The sequence below is a fragment of the Sorex araneus genome, chromosome 4, assembly GCF_027595985.1.
Source record: "Sorex araneus isolate mSorAra2 chromosome 4, mSorAra2.pri, whole genome shotgun sequence".
Classification (NCBI taxonomy): Eukaryota; Metazoa; Chordata; class Mammalia; order Eulipotyphla; family Soricidae; genus Sorex; species Sorex araneus.
In genome coordinates this window covers 193,002,607-193,024,388 of record NC_073305.1, presented here as the reverse complement: position 1 = coordinate 193,024,388, position 21,782 = coordinate 193,002,607, and the positions used below count along the sequence as shown (strand labels likewise).

Genomic DNA, 21,782 nt, shown 5'->3' with positions numbered 1-21,782 from the left:
GAGGTGCTGAGCTCGAGACCCCAATCTCTCAGACTCCCTCTGCAGGGAGCGTCACCAGGAGCACCAGAGCTCCCAGCCTGGACTTCACACTTTCTTGAAACCGGCCACCCACCTTGAGGGGCAAACAGTACTGTTCTGCGGGGAGCTCAGAGTCCACTCCCAGCGGTACTTGGGGACAGAACTTGCACCACAGTCGGTGAGCAAGTGCGCTTGTTCCCTCAGCGGTTTCCAGGCCAGGAAGGGGCCCTTTCAGGCCCACGGAGGGCAAGGTCGGAAACAAGGTCCAGGCTACTTGGAAGAAATCCCAGGAAAATCCAATTAGGAAAGAATTTAATTAACAAAATAAAAGAGGGGAAAGGTCCAGGAGGGGCTCCAGGGAGGCCGCCTCTGGCCTGTGAGCCCTGCCCCCTCCTCAGCTCCTCTGGGCTTGGCTGGCCTGGCCCGACCCAGCCCTCGCGGTAGGGAAGGCGCGCGGCGCCCTCTGCTGGCTTGGCACATTAATGCATGCAAAGCGAGGAGGTTCTGAGGGCTTCGCCAAACAGGTAATTTTGGCAAAAAGAGAAAAAAAAAAGAGCTAAATTCGTGAGCAGGATTCAAAGCCACTGAAAACAATGTATTTCTCATCAGTACGGAATCAAACTACAGCTACAGTCTTGTCCTCGGGCCCCGCCGGCTCCCGCGCAGATCAGTCGGTGCGGAGAATCATGGGTGGGTGCTCACTGTCCTCCTCCAGGCGCAGGGTGCCCGCCTCCTCCTCCAGGCAGGCCCCACCCACGGCACCCAGCTCCTCTGTGTAGGCTGTGGAGACAAGGAGCCCGTCCATCACCAGGTGGGTGGCCACCAGAGGACCCGCGGGTGCCTTGAGGCTGGCTGGGAGCGGAGGGCAGAGGCCTCGAAGCTTCAGGCAGCACAAGATGGACTGTTTCAGCCCCACAGGGGCCTCCCAGGGATGGGCCACCCACAGGGCCCGGGGGCTCCGGTGAGCGCAAGGGTCAGGTCCCCCACCGCACAGTGCTCCTGTCCAAAAGCCCATCACAAGAGTGAGCAGGAGGACAGGGGCGCCATGGGAGTTCACGCCGACTTAGGGGGGAAGGTGGCCCAGTGGGCGTCCTGACCTGCCGGTGCCCCCTCCGGGCGGGGTCGGCACTGAGGGTCACGAATGAGCCGAGAGGCGACAAGCCGGGGGCCCTCCCTGTGCACAGAGAGCGGCCCGGGCAGGTGGCAGCTTTTCTTCAAAGATGATGCAGTGATTCAGACTCGACAGGCCCTGCCCCGACAGAGCCCTCCCGCCGGCCGGCCAACAGCAACAGGCACCCAGCGCGGCCGCCCTTACCGGGTCTGGTCGGGGACGCAGGCCCCTGAGTACCTTTGGCCGCAGCGGGGCTGTAGGGCTGGGCCACCAAGGGGCAGTCCTGAGTGGCCGAGTCCAGGATCTCGTGGGTCGTCTCCATGCTGCCGTCCAACCTGGGGGAGGGGACAGTCACGTGGGCCGTCCCCGCAGGCAGGCTCTGCAGATAGCCCAGGGTCCACACTGCTGCCTGGCAGGGGCACCTTTCTCTTTCTTTCTTTTTGGATTACACCTGGCAATGCACAGAGGCTACCTACTGGCTTTACACTCAGGAATTACTCCTGGAGGTGCACAGGGGACTATATGGGATGCTGGGAATCGAATTTGGGTCGGCCATGTGCAAGGCAAACACACTACCCGCTGTGCTATTGCTCCAGCCCCCACAGGGGCACCTTTCTTCATTATGTGTCTGTGGGGGGGGTCTCAGCTGAGTTCAGAGGGCTTATGGGTTCCACAGCGGTGGCTCACCGAGGACATAGTGCTCTTCAGGCCTGGCAGCACCAGGACCGTGTGTGTGTAGGGAACCAGGCTCAGCCCAAGTCCTTAACCACTGGACTACCTCTCGGGCCCCAGAACTCATGTCAGGGATATGCGGCCTGGCTTGGGACCCGGCAGCCCAGCAATGCCAGGGGCTGACCAGGCTGAGCTCTGCTCTGCAGAGCACATCCCAGTCTGTTTTCTGGGGGAGGAAGGGGAGCTGCTCAGGGCTCCCTCCAGGCTCAGTGGACACCATGAGGTACTACGTGCGAGGCAAATACCTTCCCACCGTCCTTTTGGGCTCTCCCTTCGTCCTTAAGCTGGGAGGGCGCAGCGCAGAGTGCACTATAGGAAATTGCATCGCCCAGAACACCGGAGTATTTTAATTTTTTTTTTTGCTTTTTGAGTCACACCCGGCGATTTATAGGGGTTACTCCTGGCTCTGCACTCAGGAATTACTCCTGGCGGTGCTCAGGGGACCATATGGGATGCTGGGATTCAAACCCGGGTCGGCTGTGTGCAAGGCAAATGCCCTACCCGCTGTGCTATCACTCCAGCCCCACACCAGAGTATTTTAAACACGCAAAGAGGCAACGCCAGAAGATGCAATGTTCCTGAAACGATGCCTGTAGCACCAGCTGCACCAGGGCTGCGGCAGCCCATGCTGGACGCTCCCAGAAGGGGCTGGGGATCCCACCTGGGCTGGAGCAAAGGGACTCTCCCGCATCCCCATGCACTCCCCTTGTCACCTGTGCCCGAGTTGCAGGGCCCACTCACTTGTGCTGCTTCATCAGGGTGCATTCACCACCCTCCTGGGGGTCCAGGTTGTACATGTACAAGTAGCCGTCAGAGGCTCCCACCAGTAACCGGGGAATCTTCTGGATTCTGTTAGGAACAGAGCACAGTCAAGTTCCATCACAGCACCCAGGGTAGACCCAGCCCCAAAACAGCCCCTTTACTCCAGGGTGACATGTGGTCAATACATGGTCCACTGCATATGTCAGCTCAGGAGACCGGACACTAGCCAAGTCTCGGCCACAGATCACCGCCAAGGATGGTGGGAGTGTGTGAGGGGCAACCTGAAGCCGGGGAAGGGGGTAGGCTCATCCTGAGGAGGCCTCTCAGACTCATAGCCCGGCACTAAATCTGGAATAAGATGAGGCTGTGTGGGGCTGGGCCAGGCCAGTAGGGAGGGGCAGACTCACGTGGCCAGTGAGCAGATGTTCTTGTGGCCGCAGAAAGGCAGGCGGACGGTAGCAAAGGCGCGGCCCTGGGTGAACATCTCGGTGACCTGGGCGGGCAGGTAGCTGGTGGAGGCCATGAGCACCTTCCCGAAGTAGCCGGTCCAGGTGCTGGGCTCCTCCTGAGGCCTGGGGGGACTGATGGCATCAGGTGTGGTACCCAGAGGGATACTCCCTGCCTTCAGGAAACAGGGTGCAGCCCGAGGGGGCCCCAAGGCTCTGGATGGAGCCCATGCTGTGGTCAGGGTGGATGGGCTGGCAGGTCTTGCTCCTGCGCCGCTGTGCGCAGGGTCCCAGGTCATCTGAGAGAACCCTTTTGCTTTGATGTTAAGGAGAGCCCGCCATGCCCTAGCAACCCCCGACGCCCACTAGACAGGTAGGTAGGCAAGGCTGACTCTGGGGATGCTCTCCCGAGACTCGCTGACACTTACTTCTCCTTCACAGTCTCAAGCTTGAAGATGTGCACAGTCTCCGTGTTACTGGATGCTGAGAGGAACACACCGTCCATGCTGAAGGCCAGTGAGCAGATGCTCACGCACCTGGGGGGGGGGGGATATGACATTTCACCCAGAGACCCTGGGGCACACCTGGGCACAGCACATGCCAGATGGCCCCTGTGGGTAGGCTCTGCTGCGCCCTGTGTGGTGCTTCCCTTGTTACCCTGAGACCCCAGCCTGACTTCCAGGTTGGGGCTCCCTGGGAGGAGGTGGGAGGGGGGTGGCAGCCAGGCTTTGCCTAGGCCTCAGGAAAACTGGCTGAGTGTGGGCAGCCCAGGGACCCCATGTGCGTGGCAGAGATGGCCTCCAGGCAAGAGGGGAGACCAGGGTGAGCGGGTGGGCACAGGGCATGGGCCATCGCCTCCTGGGTGGTCGAACAGGCTAGAGGGAGAGAAGGGTTCTGGGGCAACACGGCACTGGGGGCTGAGCAGGTGAGTCTGGACAGGTGTGGGGACGCCCCACCACTAGCCCCTGGGCTCCCTCTCCATGAGTGCTGGGTTGACACAGCAGGGCAGGAAGACACGGAGCAGAGTGACAGAGAACATTCCGGGGAGATGAGGTGGCAGGAAAGGGCTGGTGCCTGGAGCACGTCCAGTAGACAGGCCCAGGAGCACGCGCATATCTGAGCTGGACGGAGGGAAGACACCCTAGAGCCACACCGGTCCCAGTATCACTGAGGGAGGGGGCAGAGCCCAGCGTGGACAGGGCCGCAGTGACCACACTCAGTGGGAGGACCTGGGCTGTGGTCCTGGCCGTGTGCTCTGGGTCCACTGTGGGGTGCGGTGAAGGGGGAAGGGCTGGGGGTGAGGGGCCTCCTGTGTCTGCCTCATGGCCATATCTATCTTCCGCCACCCAGAGCCCCTATGGGCCATGGTGACAAGCACATGCTGGGTCACTGGCAGCAAGACCTCGACAGAAGTCAGAGCCGTCTCGGAGATGGCACGCTTTACCTCTTGACTCCTCTCCGGAATTCAAAGAGTTTCTGTCCCTCTGGAATGGAAAACACCCGGATCACAGTCCCCTGTGACAAGGCAGAGAGGAAAAGAGGGTTTCAGCCAAATGACGAAGCACCTGACAGATATGCGTGGCACTGGTAGCAGGCAGTGTGACAGGGCGCTGCACACACCAGGTCTGAGCCAGGACCCCTACGAGGAGACGAAACTGCCCATCTCCCTTGGTACCGGGAGCCTGTCTGGGGGCCGGAGCAGGGCCGAGAAAGCAGACACACAAGAGGGTTCTGCTGGCGTGTGGGTGCTGCGTTGGCAGCTGCTTCTGGGAGTCCGCAGGCCGCGAGGGGCCCAGCTCTGAGCAGAGCTTGGAAGTCCGCACGAAGGGCCGTGCCCAAGCGCTGCCCTGAGACGGCATCTCCTGCCCAGAGCAAGACGCCCCAGCCCAGACAGCACCACGGGCATGCAGACTGCGGGCGAAGCGGAACACAACAGGACTGCAGCCCGAGCTCAGGCAGGTCAGTCAGCCGGCAGCCAGGGACCAGCAGCCCCGCAGCAGGAGACACGGCCCTTCTCACAACTGTTGTGCGGGGACAACACTGCAGCTGAGTGGAGGTGCAGTTTGGACTCTGAGAGGTGGGGCAACACCATGCAGTCACACAGGTAACCTGCTGTTTCTCAGAGCTTCCTACAGGGCACTGGGAGGCGGCCGAGGCTACCCCTGTAAGCAAGGTTGGGGCTTGGCGGGGACAGGGCTCAATGGGGACGGGAACAGGGCTCAGATAAATGGGGCTCAGCAAGGATGGGGCTTGGCGGGGACATGGCTTGGCAGGGATGGGGCTCAGCGGGGACGGGGCTCGGCACTCTTGCTCAACTTTCTTGCTGCAGAATGTTCCTGAATACTAGGCACAGTGTGAATGAACCTCTCAAAACGGCGAAATGGCGACACTGACCTGCTGTGCCATGTCACAGACCCCACGCACAGGAGGACGGGAAAGCAGGGAGAAGCCCTGCTCCCTCCCACAGGCCGTGGTGAACCTACCTTCTCAGAGGCGGTGGCGAGCTTGGACCCGCTCGCGTCAAAGGCCAGCGCTGCCAGTGGACTATCGTGTGCTGGAATCATGTTGGCGGCTCTCTGTAGAGGGCGAGGATAGATTGTGTGCTGGACAGGGACACCTTGTGCCCCCAGAAAGGTCGCTCAGAGCATCACAGCCACCATCTACCCTGCATCAGTCCCAGTGGGAGGAAATGAGGAGCTGGGGGAAGGGCCGACCCGAGGACTCACCAGGTTGATAGTGTCGAAGACCTGCACCTCCCCGATGGTGGCGCTGCCCGGGTAGGCCAGATAGCAGTTGTCGTTGCTGATGGAAAGTGCACATAGGCCTGTGGGGACAGGTGGGCCCTCAGCACCGGCCCCCGCTCTAGCTCAGCACATCTACACACTACGGGAGGGACCTGCCCTCCCGCCGCCACCTCGGGAGTGGAGACCAGAGCCCCCTCTGCCTGCTCACAGGGCAGCGCTGTGGGACGTGGGAGCAGAACGGGGGCTCACCCGCAGGGTTCGGGGGCGTCTCCCTGATGGTGTGCAGCACCTTCATGTCCCGGATATTGTGGATGTACAGAGACTCTTCCAGGCACACAATCAGCCTCTGGGAGGGGACAAGCGCCAGGCAGGAAGCGGTGACCATACAGAAACCCGGCCCCTGGGGCAGCTGGCTGGGAGCAGATGCTTCCTGAGCACCTCCTGCTGAGACCTGAGGGAACCGAGCCTTCTAGAAGGCGAGTGTGGTTCCCAGGGGCTCTATGTCCGCTTTACTCTCAGTCCCTCAGGGGTGCCTGAGTCAGTCAGGCAGAGCGAGGGCAGTGTGGCTGGCACAGCACAAGGGGCCACTCTCCCTGGTCTGCTGGGGTCAGTCATCCCCTGGTCAAAGCCCAGAGGCACCTGGCCAGCATCTCGAGCAGGCCCCTGGGCAGGACCATCCATGGTGGCCTTGCCTGGTTTCATATGTGTGTTTTAAGTTAAAAACATGCCATGCCAACAGCCAGAGTTACAGCACAGAGGGCAGGACCCTTGTTTCACACGAGACTTCTGGGTTGAGTCTCTAGGCCCCACCAGGAGCGATCCGTGAGCAGAGCCAGAAGGAAGCCCTGAGCACTTCCAGGTGTGGCCTAAAACCAAAAAATTGAAAGAAAAAAAAAAGGGCATGGCGACAGTATGCCTCTTCATTCCCATTTCAACCATGTTTTCTGAGAAACAGGATGATTTCCAGCTCCAGGCCCTCCAGGCCAGGGGGTACTGTTGCTGGGTCTCAGGCCCGCAGCTCTGCAGGTCTCCCAGCAGGGAGGCTCAGCTGCAGGACAGGACACAGGCAGGTGTGTAGGAGCCCAGGCCTGATAAATGTGTGTGGCCACCCTCATGCCCCATGTGGGGTGCCCAGGCCCTCCTGGGCATCTGGGGCAAGGTTCAGACAATGTGGGGAACGCCTCATCTTCAAGACGGCTCAGTGGAAGCAGTCTGGAAAGGGGAGAGTGGCTAGAGGGTGCCAGAGGGAGCCCGCACAGAAGAGAAGGGCAGGGCAGGGCAGAAGTGGCCCAGGACGAGGGCATTCAGCTGTCCAGTGGAGATCAGCCCACTCTGGGGAGCAATGTCGGGAGCCGGGCCTCACCTGGCGGTTGAGCTTCACAGCTAGGATGGTGTTGGAATAACTGTAGTTGCATATCTCCGTGCCCTTCTTGAAGTGGCAAACTTTGAGCTTCCTGGGGGCCTTGAGGCTGACGATGGCCACGAGGCTGCTGGAGAACAGCCTTTCCACGATGCACACATCCTCAGTGTCAGCTGCAAGCAAGACAGATGCATGGGCATGGAGCCGGGCCGCTGCATACATGCAGCCCTCGGGGTCCCCGGGCAGCTGGACGCACAGGGCGAGTTCTCCAAGTAAACCAGTTCGGAGGACTCCCTGCTACAAAGGCCCCTGCCCTCTCCCCAGCCGCAGCGGTGCCCTAGAGGTCAGCCCAGAGCCCAGGTCTCAGAAGTCTGGGTTACTACTGCGTCTCCAGCACCTTACACAGAACAGAGTGGACACAGGCCCACGCGCAGACTCTCACTCGCCCCACTCTCTACTCTCCACGTCCCCACGCAGGGATTGGGGAACAAGCCTGCGAGCCCGCCTCCTCAAGGCAGGTCAGATCTGCCCCACTCCAGCGGTCCTGCCTTCTGCGTGGGGTGGGGAGCCAGGCGTAGGGCGGGGTGCACCCACAGAAACCTGTCTGTGCCCGCTAAGTGATCCCGGTGAAGAGATCCGTGATGAACAACGTTCTTTCCAAACACAGTGAGGAGAATCTCGTAATCCACATTCTATATTTGGTATCCTGCCTAGTTACTACACTTCATTTTTATTATTATTTAAAATTTTAGGGGCCAGATGGGTGTTTGAACATTGTATAACTGAGACTTTAACCTGAAAGCTTTGTAACTTTCCACATGGTGAATCAATAAAAGAATTTTAAAAAAAAATTAAAAAAAAATTTTAGGGGCCACACCTGGTGATACTCTATGTTCTATACTCAGAAATTATCCTAGTGATGCTCAGGGGACCATATGGGATGCTGGGATCGAGCCCAGGACAGCTGTGTGCAAGGCAAGCACCTTCCCTGCTGTATTATTGCGTTAGCCCCTCTACACTTTATTTTTAATTTTAATTTTTTTTTGTTTTTGGGTCATACCTTGCGATGCACAGAGGTTACTCCTGGCTCTACACTCAGGAATTACTTCTGGCAGTGCTCAGGGGACCATATGGGATGCTGGGAATTGGACCCAGGTTGGCTGCGTGCAAGGCAAACGCCCTACCCGCTGTGCTATGCTCCAACCCCTACACTATTTTTTTTTTTGGGGGGGTCACACCTGGCGATGCACAGGGGTTACTCCTGGCTCTTCACTCAGGAATTACCCCTGGCGGTGCTCAGGGGACCATATGGGATGCTAGGATTAGAACCTGGGTTGGCCTCGTGCAAGGCGAACGCCCTCCCCGCTATCGCTCCAGCCCCCCCTACACTATTTTTAATCCCTGAAATTATAGAGAAGGATGGAGGCATTTTATCCATGGGGACAGGCACAGGGTGACAAATGGGTTATGCGGAGGCCAAGTCAGTGGCCATCATGTGGGTGTGGGCCCTGCATGTGCGGAGCTCATGTCCCAGTCTCTTATATGTGAGCCACAGTACGAGTGTGCGGAGCCAGGTTAACCCGGTACCATGTGGTCCTGAGCATCGCTGGAAGACAAAACAAAGCAGCAGACACCCTACGGGATAGAAATCCGCAGCCCACTGCAGACAGCTGACAAGCAGGCCTCTACAGCCCACAGCAGACACCCCACAGCACAGGCATCTACAGCCCACAGCAGACAACCCACAGCACAGGCATCTATAGCCCACAGCAGACACCCCACAGCACAGGCATCTACAGCCCACAGTAGACACCTGACAGACAGGCATCTACAGCCCACAGCAGACAGCTGACAGCACAGGCATCTACAGCTCACAGAAAAAAATGCGTGTTCAGTTTAAAACATCATGGATGAAAAAGCCAAGAGAAAAGCAGGCAAAGGAAAACACTGCCAGAAGAAAAAGAGGATCTAAGGATCTAGGAAAGACAGGCGCACAGATGCTATGATAATCTCAGATCTGTGATACTGAAATTCTGGGAACACCCACAGTATTAGGAAAGAGAAATCCTAAATTGGTACATTGATTTAAAAAAGAAACGAGGGGCAGTTTGGGTCACATCTGGCAGTCACATCTGACTCTAAACTCAGGAAATCACTGCTGGCAGGCTTGGGGGACCACATGGGGTACCAAGCGAGCTGTGTGCAAGGTAAGCACGCAACCCACTGTACTATCTCCCAGCCCCCTCTAAAATGTTTCTCCGTTTACTATCTTCCTGACCCTCAGAATTTATCTTATAGCTGGTCCCACCGAGAACAAAATAAAAATGGTCACCTAGTAGACCCTCATCAGATGCCACCTGCTACCCAGCTACGAGAGCCATGTGTGAATCATGCAAACTTCCACAAACGAGACACACAACATCTCCACTCACAGCCCTACTGGCACGAGAATCTCCCTGCACTGAACCCTGAGTATATAAGTAAACACAATGACTGTTTTATAAATAAATTGTTTACTGGTAACACCATCAACAAATTCATTTTAAAACCGCCCCATGTTTGAGAGGCTGGGGTCACATGTCCAGGGAGAGCTGCCCCAGGCCCAGCTATCTGCAGTGCCCAGGGCTGAGGCGGGGGAAGGAAGAGTGACTGCTTGTGTGCTTTGGGGTTCTGAGGGGTGATAAGACTGGGAATGAGATTAGGGTAAGCTCCAGGGCTGAATGTGCTGATGCCCATGGCACCTGAGAGGTGTGGGGCGGACAAGCTACAGCGCTGGCTGAGACGTGGCTCAGCAGAGGGTAGAGAGCAGCCGAGGCCAGGTGGGCTGGGTTTGGAACTGTATGGGGGCTTGCAGTGGCCGCTCTGGGTTCACCAAAGGACCTTCAGATTTCTGGGCCATCCCAAGAACGGATTTCAAGCCCCCCCTATTTTTATGCACTACTGTTGGGGGTTTAGATCAACTTTTTTTTTTCTTTTCTTTGATTGTGGGCCACATTTGGTGGGGGTTCAGAGCTAATCCCTGGCTCTGCATCCAGGAATCACCCCTAGTGGTGCTCGGGGGAACCTATGGGGTTCCAGGTATCGAGCCCAAGTCTGCCACATGCAAGGCAGCACCCTCCTCGCTGTGCTATGGCTGTGGTTCCTATTTCTACTGGGCTCTTTCACAAATTCTGTGACATTATTTCATGACTCCTCACCTCCCAGGGGGCTTCTAAACACAAGCACAAACACAGCCTACCCGGAGAGCAGCCGGTTCCCACCTGTGGATAATCGGGCCCTCCCACAAGTGACGGCACTGACTCAAGTGCATTACGCGAAGCATCATGGCCCCTGTGCATATTGCATCTGCCAGTGTCCGACAACCAGTCACAGGGGCCAGTGCTGGGCTGGAACAGGAGGGGAAGGGGTCTGGATACGAGCCCCAGGACCTCAGGCCTCACTTGGAGAGCTCAGTACGGGGGTCTCGGCCACTCTGTGCCAAACTCTTCCCGTGGATGCGTGTCTGAAATTCGTTGTCTGAACTCTGTCAATCAGACAGAGAAGACACTGCTGGCCTTCTGACTGCTAGTCCAGGCTGCAAGGCAACACCTCCACGTAGGAGTCCGAGCACCGCACACAGATGTGTCTGCAGGAAGAGAGGCACTCCCAGGTGGCAGTGGGCAAAGCCTGTCTCTGCCCATCACTGCCCACCTCTCAGAAACGCCCTCCCCAGCTCCCCAGGACACAGACTGCAAGCGTCCTGGCTGTGGGGCACCAAACATGAGTTTTGGGATCCACATAGGTCCAACCACATGTGCTGAGCTTAGGAGCAGCTGTGGCACTCTACGTGGGGGAAGTGTGATAAGGCATCTCTGCCTGGCTCAAGACCTGAACAAGCAAACATACAGTGAAGGGTCTGAGGAACTGGACATTTCCATCTAACCTTCCATGCACGTTTATAAATGATAAAACTATACTCTGTGCCCTGCTGCTCAGGTGGGCTCTGCTGCATCTACTAACACAGGAAGAAGGGGCAGGAAGACCCCATGGGCTCAGTGCGGTGGGCACAAAGCATCTGGGTTCTCATGATTCCTTCTGGTTTAAGAGTTAAACAACAACAACAAAAAACAAACAAGAAAACCACCCAACAAAAAAAACTTGATCTCAAAGACACCAGTCACAGATTTCTTGGCTTGAATAAAGAAAACTAAGGAGCTGTCAATCTTGTTTTTCCTAAGACAAACAGGCTTGTTCTTTATGCAACAGACCGAGAGCGAAAGATCTAATTTTCTGCCTGACGAGGGTCTGAGTCAATGATGAGGTTGGACAGGGCACTGGTCAGATAATCTTTGCTCTGAACCACTGGAAAGCAATCTTGCTTCAGAGCTGCCCAGTCAGACACACTTTTATCTATTCAATAAAGGCCGTGGAAGAGGAAGCAAGCTCTGGGGGCCACAAGATTTACTAGCTTCAGTTTATAAGCCATCAACCCTCCAGAAGCTCCTTATGCATTTCATTATGTTTTCAATAGGGCCACACTGGCAGTGCTGGGCAGCACAGCAGGGTGGGGGGGACAGAGCTCAGGGTCCCTCACAGGCAAGGCGAATGCTCGGCCACTTGGGCATTCCATCATCTGTTCTGGTTTTGGGGTCACACCCAGTGGTGCTCAGGACTCACTCCTGGCTCTGGGATTTGGAACCATTCCTGGCAGTGCTTGGGGTGCCACAGGTGCCAGAGATGGAACCGGATTCCCCCACTGTGCTCTCTCTTAGCCTTCATCGACCACTTTGAAGGGCCGGAAGTTCAGTAACCAGAACCACCGATACTAGCATCCAGGGGAGCCACTCTTGAAGATGCCATCAAGACAACCCGTTTTCTTCTCACAGGAACCCGTGGAAGACGAGGCAGCAGGTGCAGGGGAGAGTCCCTGTGCCCATCTCAGCAGGGCCTGAGAGGCAGCGCACAGCACATGGTCCTTGCAGATCTGCAAGGTGCGGCTCCAACTAGACTCATCCAACTAGAGCAAGGCTGGGTTTGGGGGCTTGGGGTGTCGCACACCTTCCTAATCACTGGTCTCCAAACAGGATGATCCTGGCAGCAATTCAAAGTATGATTCCGGGACTGTGTCTGCAGACCCACGACCAGCGTCTGTCATCCAAAGAGGTCGTGATGGGTCCCCCTGCCCGTGCAGAACACTCCTGAGGGCCACTGGAAACGAGACTGGTCTGGGGAATTTCAGGAACACACCCCACCCTGCTTTGTTCACCACCCAGGTCTCACCTTCCAGCAGGGACCAGTTAAGAGCCCAGAGGCTGTGGGGAGCCAGGAGCAAGCCTGAGGACACTGAAGGCAGGCAAGGGAGGCAAGCATGCACCCCGGGGAACAAACCCGGCCTGTCTGACTGCCACTGTGTCCCCGCCTAACCTCTGACATGGCTCATCCACCTCCCTCCGCTCAAACGCCGGTGCCGAAGGGCAACAGAGCCAAGCAGCCACTGCACGCAGGGTAACGGCCGACCCTCGGGAAGAGACACAGCACTAGGAAAGCCCATCCCCCCAAATATGCTCATGGTGACAATGGAGAGAATGGGCTCAAAGCCTCCCCAGACCCATGTCCCCAGGTGACTGATCACAGAAGCACGCTGGGAACATGAGCTGCTTGTTCTCTCAACAAGACTTCCAGGCCAAGGGGGACAGAGGCGACTCACAATCCAGCCTGGCATCCTCCAGAGTGGAATATGGACACATACACAGTGAAGGAGAAAATCCAGTTAGAAAATGAGCAGATCCACGAGGAGACTTCCGTGGAAAGATCAGACAGACACAGCACAGCCCAAGACATTCGTTCCTGAGGACAAGGACTTCTGGCCATAGAGGCTCACAGCAGTTTGGTGGAAAAGAGCTGTAACTGTGGCCCATCCAGATGTCCTTCCACAGATGGAATGGGTCACTCCCAGGAGGGCCTCGATGCAATAATAATAAGACAAACCTGAGACCAACAGTCAGCCCAACTGCATGCCCTAGTCCTCCCGTGTGGGGAGAAAGGCCTGTGTAGGCCCACCAGATGATTGCTCTTCTGCCATCTAGGTGCCACTTTGGAAATGACACAATCTTCATGCTGGAGAATACACTGGACACAGAGATCAGAGATGGGAGTGGGCAGAGGTTGGCTCGCTGCTGCCAGAAGGGACTGGCACCTGACTGGAGCTTCAGAACTCACAGGGCTTACGCCTGGCTGGCTGGAAGTGCGGCCCCGCTGCTATGCCAGCTGGCCCCCTAACAACTTCAGGGCCACAGCTCTCTCTGTTAGCCAAACAGAACCTACGGGAGGAGTCCACACTTCCAGCTCGTTATTGGTGGGGGAGGGTCTCCTTGTCCTGTCCTACACTAACAACTATGTCAGATCCCAAATATGAAACACAGACTAAGGCCAACATCACAGGCGTGCTCGAGAGTCAGGGCAGTGGGTGCTTCTGTGCCTTCTGGCAGGCGGCTCCCCATAGGCTGCTAGAATCCATGCTGCTGACGGGCAGGGCTCTTGTGCGTTCAGGGCACCTGCTGTGGCACCTCCAAGATCTAGGCCCACACCCACGACAATGAACCACTCTCAGAACACTGCACTTTTGGGAAAGCTCTTTGTGACTGAAACTCAGAGGTCAAATGACACTATCACAGGGGAGAAGTCATAGGATCCCACGGACTGGCTAACGGAAGGTCTGCAAGGAAGGAAAGCCCGCAGTTTCTGGGAGTGTGTCTGGGCGTGTGGGGAACTAGGTCCAAGGGTCCACTGACATCTCGTGGTCAGACTGAGGGAAGCCAGCACTGCTCAGGGTCTGGGGTGACAGCCAGGATACATTCCAAGGCAAGTATATAGTTGTCTATTTAAGAAGGGGGAAAAATAAAGCAAACACTTACTGCATTCATAGATCTGTTCCAGCTTATCCACAGAAGAAAGGGAGAAAAATTTATAACCGGACTTACTACCAACAGCTAGGGACCTGCAAAAAAGCCAAATTCAGAGTGAGAGCTGAGACGCGCAGACAGTGAACACGAACAAACTAGCTCCAGTTACCAGAGCGGTCACGTCTCCAACACTAGCAAATACCACTGGGGAAGTGGGCGAGTGGCCGAGGACAAGGAATGTGGCACCCCTCGGAATCTAGGAAAGGGTTGGGCAGTAAAATCCAGAACAGTGTTCGTTCTTCCTTTACTCCAGCAATGAATGAAAGCAATCAGCTCTGAACGAATGATCTCTGAACATCCAACCAGGGCTCTGCAGGTGACGTGATCTAGGGGACAGGTGAGCGCTCCAGAGGAAGTGAGCGTCCTGAACTTGGAAGCAAGACTCGGTCAGTTGGGGCGGGGTGCTGCCTGACTGTATCTGCCCAAGGCCTTGGACGGACGGAGCCTGACTCCTTGTGGCGACTCCAGAGTTGGCTCAGAACCTGGGCAGTGGGCCGAGAAGGAAGCAGCTAAGGCTCCAGACCAATGGTCTCCTGGGCCCAGTCCACACTCATCACCGAACTCTGATGCAGGAGGGACCCCAAAGCTCACCACGAGAGGACAGCAGGATAGGAGACGGGGGCAGTATCATCACGGGGCTCCACTTCAATACTGAGCGTCGGGGAGCTATAATGGAGGGTCCTGTCTGCAGAGTGTCGGGGGCTTGTACGGTGGGGTGTTGTCTGCAGTGTCAGGGTCTCAGACAGTGGGGTCCAGTCTGCAGAGTGTGAGGGGGGTTTGGACAGTGGGGTTGTCTATACCAAGTATCTGAGGGCTCGGACGGTGGGGTCCTGTCTACAGTGTTGGGGGCTCGGGCGGAGGGGTACTGTCTGCAGTGTCAGGGGCTCGGACGGTGAGGTTCTGTCGACAGTGTTGGGGGGCACGGGCACTGGGGTCCTGTCTGTACTGAGAGTCTGGGAGACCACAGAGCAAGCAGAGACAGGAGCAAAAGCAGGGCCTCGGTAAGAGGCATTCCATGAAGTAGGCTGGTACATAGGATGAAGAAGGGCAGTGTCTGTGACTGTGAGCTCAAACATGAGATCACTAAGTCTTTTTTTTTTTTTTTTTGCTTTTTGGGTCACACCCAGCGATGCTCAGGGGTTGATCCTGGCTTTGCACTCAGTAACTACTCCTGGCGGTGCTTGGGGGACCATATGGGATGCCGGGGATCGAACCCGGGTCGACCGCGTGCAAGGCAAACGCCCTACCCGCTGTGCTATCGCTCCGGCCCCGAGATCACTAAGTCTTTTTCCAAGCAGACAGGCTGAAGAAATATGTTCTGAGAACAGAGCTGCTCTGAGCACCATTAAATTTTTATTTTAGGGGTCAGAGCAATAGTAGATTGGGTAAGACACTTGTCTTGCATACGACAGACCCAATTCGATCCCTGGGAGCCCCATATCGTCCCCTGAGCCTTGCCAGGATTTAATTCCTGAGTGCAGACCCAGGAGTAAGTCCTGAGCAGGCTTGGAGTGCCGGAGATTAAAACCAGGTCAGCTGCAAGCAAGACAAGGGTCCTGTCCGCTATAATGTCTCTCTAACCTCTTATTTTTTTGGGGAGGGAGGGGGGCTTGGGGCCACAACCAGCAATACTCAGAAGTTACTCAGGAGTTATGGTGCTCAGGGGATCATATGGGATGATGGGGACTGAACTTGGGTCAGCCATATACAAGACAAGCGCCTTACTTGGTATACTATCTCTCCGGTCTCAAGCATATTAAATTTTTTTTTAAATTTTTGATACTAATGGGGTCACCTTAGAAGTATAAACAAAAACAAAACTCCTATTTTCGCAAAATCATTTCATACCACTAAATTAGTTCTATTAATGTAGTAATATATCACTTCTGAATATTCTGAAAAGTGGCCAAAAAATCGTCTTAAGAAACGCTAATATATGAAACAAAACTTCAACCACCCATGATCTTGGGAAACTGATGTTCAGGAGTTTTCCAGATAACTCAGGCTGGTACATTAAACACCAAACCCCGCCCCCCCCCCCACTATTTCAGATTGGAAAACAACAACAAACCAACCATCCTCCTCACTCTGGCCATTTTCCTGGGCTCGTCACTTATCAAAACCCCACATGGAGTGAGTGGCAGTGGGGGAGGGTTGGGCTGTGGGAGCTGCAGCGCCCACGGCTGTGACTTGTCCTCAGAGCCACCCAGCCACCAGGCACGGCCTCTCCCCACTCATTTCTTGGACTTGGAAACCATATCCCAAAACTTGTCACTATTTTGATTAGGAGATCTGAGAGGGCTTCTTCCAAAGGATGAAGCACAGTCCCTGTCTCAGGGACTGTGAGCGCTCAGCCTGAGTAGCACCAGCCTCATCCTGTGTTCCCAACCTGGACCCTGCGGACCAAGGATGTCCTCAGAGGCGGTCAGAGACTGACGTGGAAGAGCAAACACAGCAGTGCCTCTGTAGCACGTGGAGTTAAGGAGCACTACCAGACTGACAGTGCAAACGGGTCTAAGAAATGGAAACAAGAGATACAGCTCTCCAGACCACAGGAGCATGATTTAACGACGGGAGTGGGGGAGGTGGGGAAGGGCACTCTTGTTCTGTTTTGTGGCCACACCCAGTGGTGTGGAGGGGTTGGGTCACTCCTGAGGTACCCGGGGGACCTGCAAAGCCTCGGATTGAAACCTGGCCTCCCACATGCACACTCAGCTTTTTGAAGTCTCTGACCTGAGAAATTTTTAGAGGGATAAATACAAATAAGTTTAATATTTCCATGCTGAAAGCCAAAGGTTAGATTCACACTCCTCAGAGGCTCTGCTTCCAACACCCGTCCGAGATTCCTGGGATACAGCATCGCACGGACTAGGGAGCACAGAGGCACAGGGGAGTGAGAGCCCCCTTTAAGGGAATGACTCAGTCCATGTAGTTCATGTTGGAATTTTTTGTTTATTTGATTTGGGGCCACACCCGCTTGTGCTCAGGGCTCACTCCTGGTGGCGCTGGGAGAACAAACCCAAGTTGGCCATGCACCTGCTGTACCTTTTGCAAGGTAACACGGTGCGGCTTGTTCAAGGGAAAAGCCCGAAATCCCTAACAGAAGCAGGGTTGAATGCTCCTCCCCTGCCTTCTACTGGGCCTGGCAGCAAACCCAGCAACCTGGCTGTGCCCTCGGCAGGACACAGAAAGTGATGGAAGCAGCTTCCAGATTCATGTGACTGCATGTCCCTCCTCATTCTCCCACTCTACGGATTCACAACCTTTAAAGTACCTCCAGAACACTGATGACTGACATTTAAATTAGGAGTTTGGGATGAAGTCAAATTAAATACTCACGTTTGCGCCCATCTTTGATTGACTTTGTCACAAAATTTAAACTTGGACGTTCAATATCTAATAGAAAGTGAGTACAATGAAAACGAAAATATGAATTGACCAGGTTCAAATCCCGTCACCAAATATGGTCCCCCAAGCCCTGCCAGCAGTAATCTCTGAACACAAAGCCCTGAGCATGGCTGGATGTGGCCAAAAATCAGAAGAAAAATAAAGAAAGCAAGTATGTATCAGATCTTTCTTTCACATTTTCTTTCTCCTCCCTCTTTCCTCTTCTCCTTCTATACCAAAGCGCCACCTGACTACAGGGTTGGGTGGAATGGTCCCCACTACCGCTGCTGACAGGAAATAACCTGAACTGCTCTGCTCTGCCCTCTGCTCGTCTCCACCCTGAAGGCCTTTCAAACTCAGGAGGACCCAGAGTAGTCCCCTACACCAGACCCTCAGCTGATCTTCCCTGCAAGCCGGAGCCTGGGGAATGACCTCAGCCTCTTCAGGATTCCCTGGATCATGTTTTGTCTCATGGGTCACAGTTGAGTAGAATGACACTGACTGTCCCGCCTCCTCCACGCAGGCGAGAGCAGCTCCACTAGTGGGCCGACTCCACCTGGCTACTGCCCTTTCCACAGATGCACTCGGCACCCTGGGAACCCCACTTTCCTTCAGTGAACAAACAGAAAGTGTCCCTCACTGTACCGCACTGGGGCACCTGCCACCCCCTGCACCAGCCCGGCACCTCCACTTTGGGAAATGCTGAACAGTTAAGGTTGTAACCCTGTAATACCGTTCTCCCCAACCCCCGGGACAGAAGTGCAGGGATGTGGAGCCCTCCTCTGTCCATTCCCCAGGGCCCAAGGCCCCGACACCACTGGTCCTTCAAGCTCCCCTCTCTAGGCCAACCCTTCCAGAAACTGAGATTCGAACACGGGCTGCCCGAGTGTGGAGGGCACCTGCCACTCAGTAGTCTGTGCCATACCGCTCAAAGGCCCGCAGTCCACAGAGCAAACCTTCCTGGGGAGACTCTGCCATGCCGATGGGAGCCAGCACCAGCGAGCCAATAGCGAGATTAGTGGTTCCCAGACCTCTTCCACTGCTCCAGTTGAAAAGCACGCACAGAGAACAGATGGGCAAAAACACCTAAGGGTCAGGACGGTAAAAGCCCCACCACACTTCACGTTCCATCAAGAGCCAAGAGTCCATGCGGGCCCTGGTGCTGCCCAGATCTGCTCACTGGATGGCGGGAATGTGGACCCTCGCCCAGCTGATGCCTACTGAAAACCTGAGTCCCAAGTCCAGAGACAGGCAAGGGAAGAGCACTGACCATACGGCTGGGCTGCCCCCACCAGGCCCCTTCCAAGTGCAGACAGCCAACAGCTGCAAAGGTGCCACCCGACCGCAGGGGATCCTAGATGAGAGCACTTGACACAACCTCAACTTGAGCAAGTTCGACAGCTCAGAAATCTTCCCTGAACCAACTACCCCAGGACTCTCTGAGGAACGAGGTGCAAATGATTTCCAAGAAGTCAGACTGGGGCTTCCTGAGGCCAGGGTCGCCCTGTCCCGTGACGGGGACCCTGACGTGTGTGACACAGTGGCCGGAGTCAGCTTGCCCCTTCGCGGTGACAGGGATTCCAGGAGGCAATGCTCCAGAGAGCTTTTAACTGACCAGGGATGCGAGAGAGAAAAAGAGACCCACACCACAGGCCGGCAGCGCTGCTGTTTCCCACTGTCTCACCAAGCTGCCGCTTGAGGGTGGCACACAGCCGCCAAGAGCCCGTGTCCCCTGGGCCCGGCCAACAGGTTGTCCACAGGGCCTCAGGGGCGCTGTGCGCACCTGCACCCCCGGCCTGTGTCACGCTTCCCTGAGCACTGCGGCGTGATTCCTAGACACCCCGGGGCACCCTGCTGGGGCGGCCTCGCGCACTCTGACCGCTGCCCTGCGCCTGTTGGGCAACCACTGACCCCTCCTGAACCTGAGTTTCCTCATCGGGAGCCTGAGGGGAGGCCGTTCCCGGCAAGTCTCGGGCCGGGGCCCCCCAGCCGCCCCCCAGCCGCCGGCCTTCCCACTCCTCCCCGCTGACATCACTTCCTCTTCCTCTTCCTCACTTCCCAAGATGGCTCTGGGCGCTCCGGCCCTGCAGCCCACTCTCTCGGGCGGCCTCGGGGGCCCGGGGCACGCGGGGTCCCGGGCCCCGAGCAGGCCAGCGGGGGCCGCTCTCCCTCGGTGGGGGGGCACACTCGGAGCCCCCCGGACCCGGCACCCGCTCCCGGGACTCAGTTTCCCCTGGAGACTGGGCAGGCCTGGACCGGACCACGTCCGGCTCGCGGAGGGCGTCGGTGCGACCTGCCGGAGAGGACGGGGGCGCAGGGGGTGGGGTACGGGGGGGCGGCAGGACCCCCAGGCTCCGCGGGACTTCCGGAGGAGACTGCCCGGCCGACGGGGGCCGGAGCCCCCCAGGGCCACCCCGCCCGGCCCGAGGGTCCCCAGGACGGCGCCCCTCGCCCCGCACCCCGGGCCCCCCGCCCGGACCCCCGCCCGCGCCTTACGTGTTGTCCTGGTTGAAGTTGGCGAACAGCAGCTGGCCGGCGCCGGCCTCGCCGCTCTGGCTCGCCAGGTTCATGGTGGGCGCGCGGCGGCGGGCGAGCGGGCGGGCGGGTGGGCCCGGCCGGGGGCTCGCGCGCGGGGGGCGAGTCGGGAGCGCTCAGGGTCGGCGCCGGGCCCCGCTCGCCGCCTCAGAGGCCGCCTCTCGGTGCTCGGGAAGCAACCGCCGCCTCATCCCGGCCCCGCTCTTGTTTATGCGCCGGAGCCGGGGCGCCTTGCGCGCCTGCGCGGCCCCGCCCCCCGACGCACGGCCGCGCGCGCGCGCGCAGCCGCACCGCCGACGGCCCGCCCCTTCACCCCGGGCCCGGGCCGGGTTCCGGTCGCACATGCGCACGCGCGAGGCCTCGCCGTGGGCGCCGCTGGCGGCGCGGTGCGGAGTGCGCATGCGCCTGGGAAGAAGCGGGGAAGTCAGGTCCCGCCCCGCGGCCTTTCATTCATCTTCGCGGCGCGCCCGTATCCCCGTGCTGCAACCGTGTGCGTGTGAGGGGCCTCCTGTTCCCATTTTTCAGATCAGGAAATCGAGACTCAGGAACTGTTAACCTCTGTGCCGGGCGTGAGGTCCCTGCCCGGGAACCTCCTGCGTTCTATCTCCTCGCAGCCTCTTCCGTTCTTTTTCCTCACAACCTGCGTTCTTTCTCCTCGCAGCCTCCCGCGTTCTTTCTCCTCACAGCCTCCCGCGTTCTTTCTCCTCACGACCTCCCGCGCTCTTTCCCCTCACAACCTCTTGCGATGTTGCTCATGTTTGCCCGGGGCTCCTGCTGCCAAGGTGTGCGGTAATACTGAAGCAGCGGAACCTGAAGGGAACGTGAACTCCGTGTTCTAAAGAGGGCGCGGTGGGCACCGTGAGGCGGTGGCGCCAGAGGCAGTACGGCTGAAGGTGTTGGAGGGGAGGTTACGCTGGGTCTCCGTCAGACATGAAAAGGGAGAAACGGGTTGCTCTTCCTGCGGAAGGTGACCCAAGGTGGCCAAAGATTCCCATGGGGAATCTTTGAGGGAAGGACGTTTCTGTTTCCATGAAAAGTTGTTCCTTTGCCTCATTTCTCAAAATAACGGGAGAAATGAGAGGCCTGAAAGCGAAAAACAAACTGTTAAAACTTCTGAAAGAAAGCTCAGGAAGAATGTCTTCATAACATTAGGGTAAACTCAGTCTCCTGTAGAGGTACTGTAAAAAGTCCTAACCATAGGGCCCTACAGATAGTACAGTGGTTAAGGCGCATGTCTTGCATCTGACCAACATGGGTTCAATTGCCCGCACTCCATAGAGTCCCCTGAGCATGGCCAGGAGTGATCCCCGAGCACTGCAAGATGTAGCCGAGAAACTGAGAAAGAAGTGTTAACCACAAAGCAAAAAATAGGGTCTTATCCAAATTTAGAACATTTGTGCTTTGCTTCCAAAGAAGCCATTAAGAGAGGTTTAAAAAAAGGCAAGCTGGGGCTGGAGAGATAGTACAGCAGGGAGTGTTTGCCTTGTATGTGGCCAACCAGAGTTCAATCCTGAGTATCCCATACGGTCCCCTGAACACTGCCAGGAGTGATTCCTGAGTTCAGAGCCAAGAGTAAGCCCTGAGCATCACAGGATATGTATGAGAAACAATAAAAGGGCAAGCCTCAGAATGAAATATCTTTGTTATACTGTCATCCCGTTGCTCATCGATTTGTTCGAGCGGGCACCAGTAACGTCTCTCATTGAGAGACTTATTGTTACTGTTGTTGGCATATCCAATACGCAC

General features: G+C 56.8%; 1 protein-coding gene across 5 annotated transcripts; it reads right to left on the bottom strand.

Annotated features, from left to right (window-relative positions):
* Window positions 1–313: 313 nt before the first annotated feature.
* WIPI2 (WD repeat domain, phosphoinositide interacting 2) lies at window positions 314–20,289 on the bottom strand. 5 transcript variants are annotated; one of them, XM_055135213.1, is made up of 13 exons: window positions 19,998–20,289; window positions 14,067–14,149; window positions 7,177–7,346; window positions 6,063–6,159; window positions 5,796–5,893; window positions 5,553–5,645; window positions 4,514–4,584; window positions 3,498–3,605; window positions 3,031–3,204; window positions 2,603–2,710; window positions 1,334–1,464; window positions 1,116–1,230; window positions 314–798 (listed from the first exon to the last, which is right to left on the bottom strand). In XM_055135213.1, the coding sequence occupies exons 1-12, from the start codon at window positions 20,069–20,071 to the stop codon at window positions 1,154–1,156; spliced, it is 1,284 nt and encodes a 427-aa protein (XP_054991188.1). In that variant the 5' UTR covers window positions 20,072–20,289; the 3' UTR covers window positions 314–798; window positions 1,116–1,153. The 5 variants fall into 5 exon arrangements, with proteins under 5 accessions (XP_054991188.1, XP_054991185.1, XP_054991187.1 ...); XM_055135210.1 differs by lacking the exon at window positions 1,116–1,230; XM_055135212.1 differs by lacking the exon at window positions 1,116–1,230 and having other exon boundaries at window positions 1,367–1,464.
* Window positions 20,290–21,782: the final 1,493 nt, after the last annotated feature.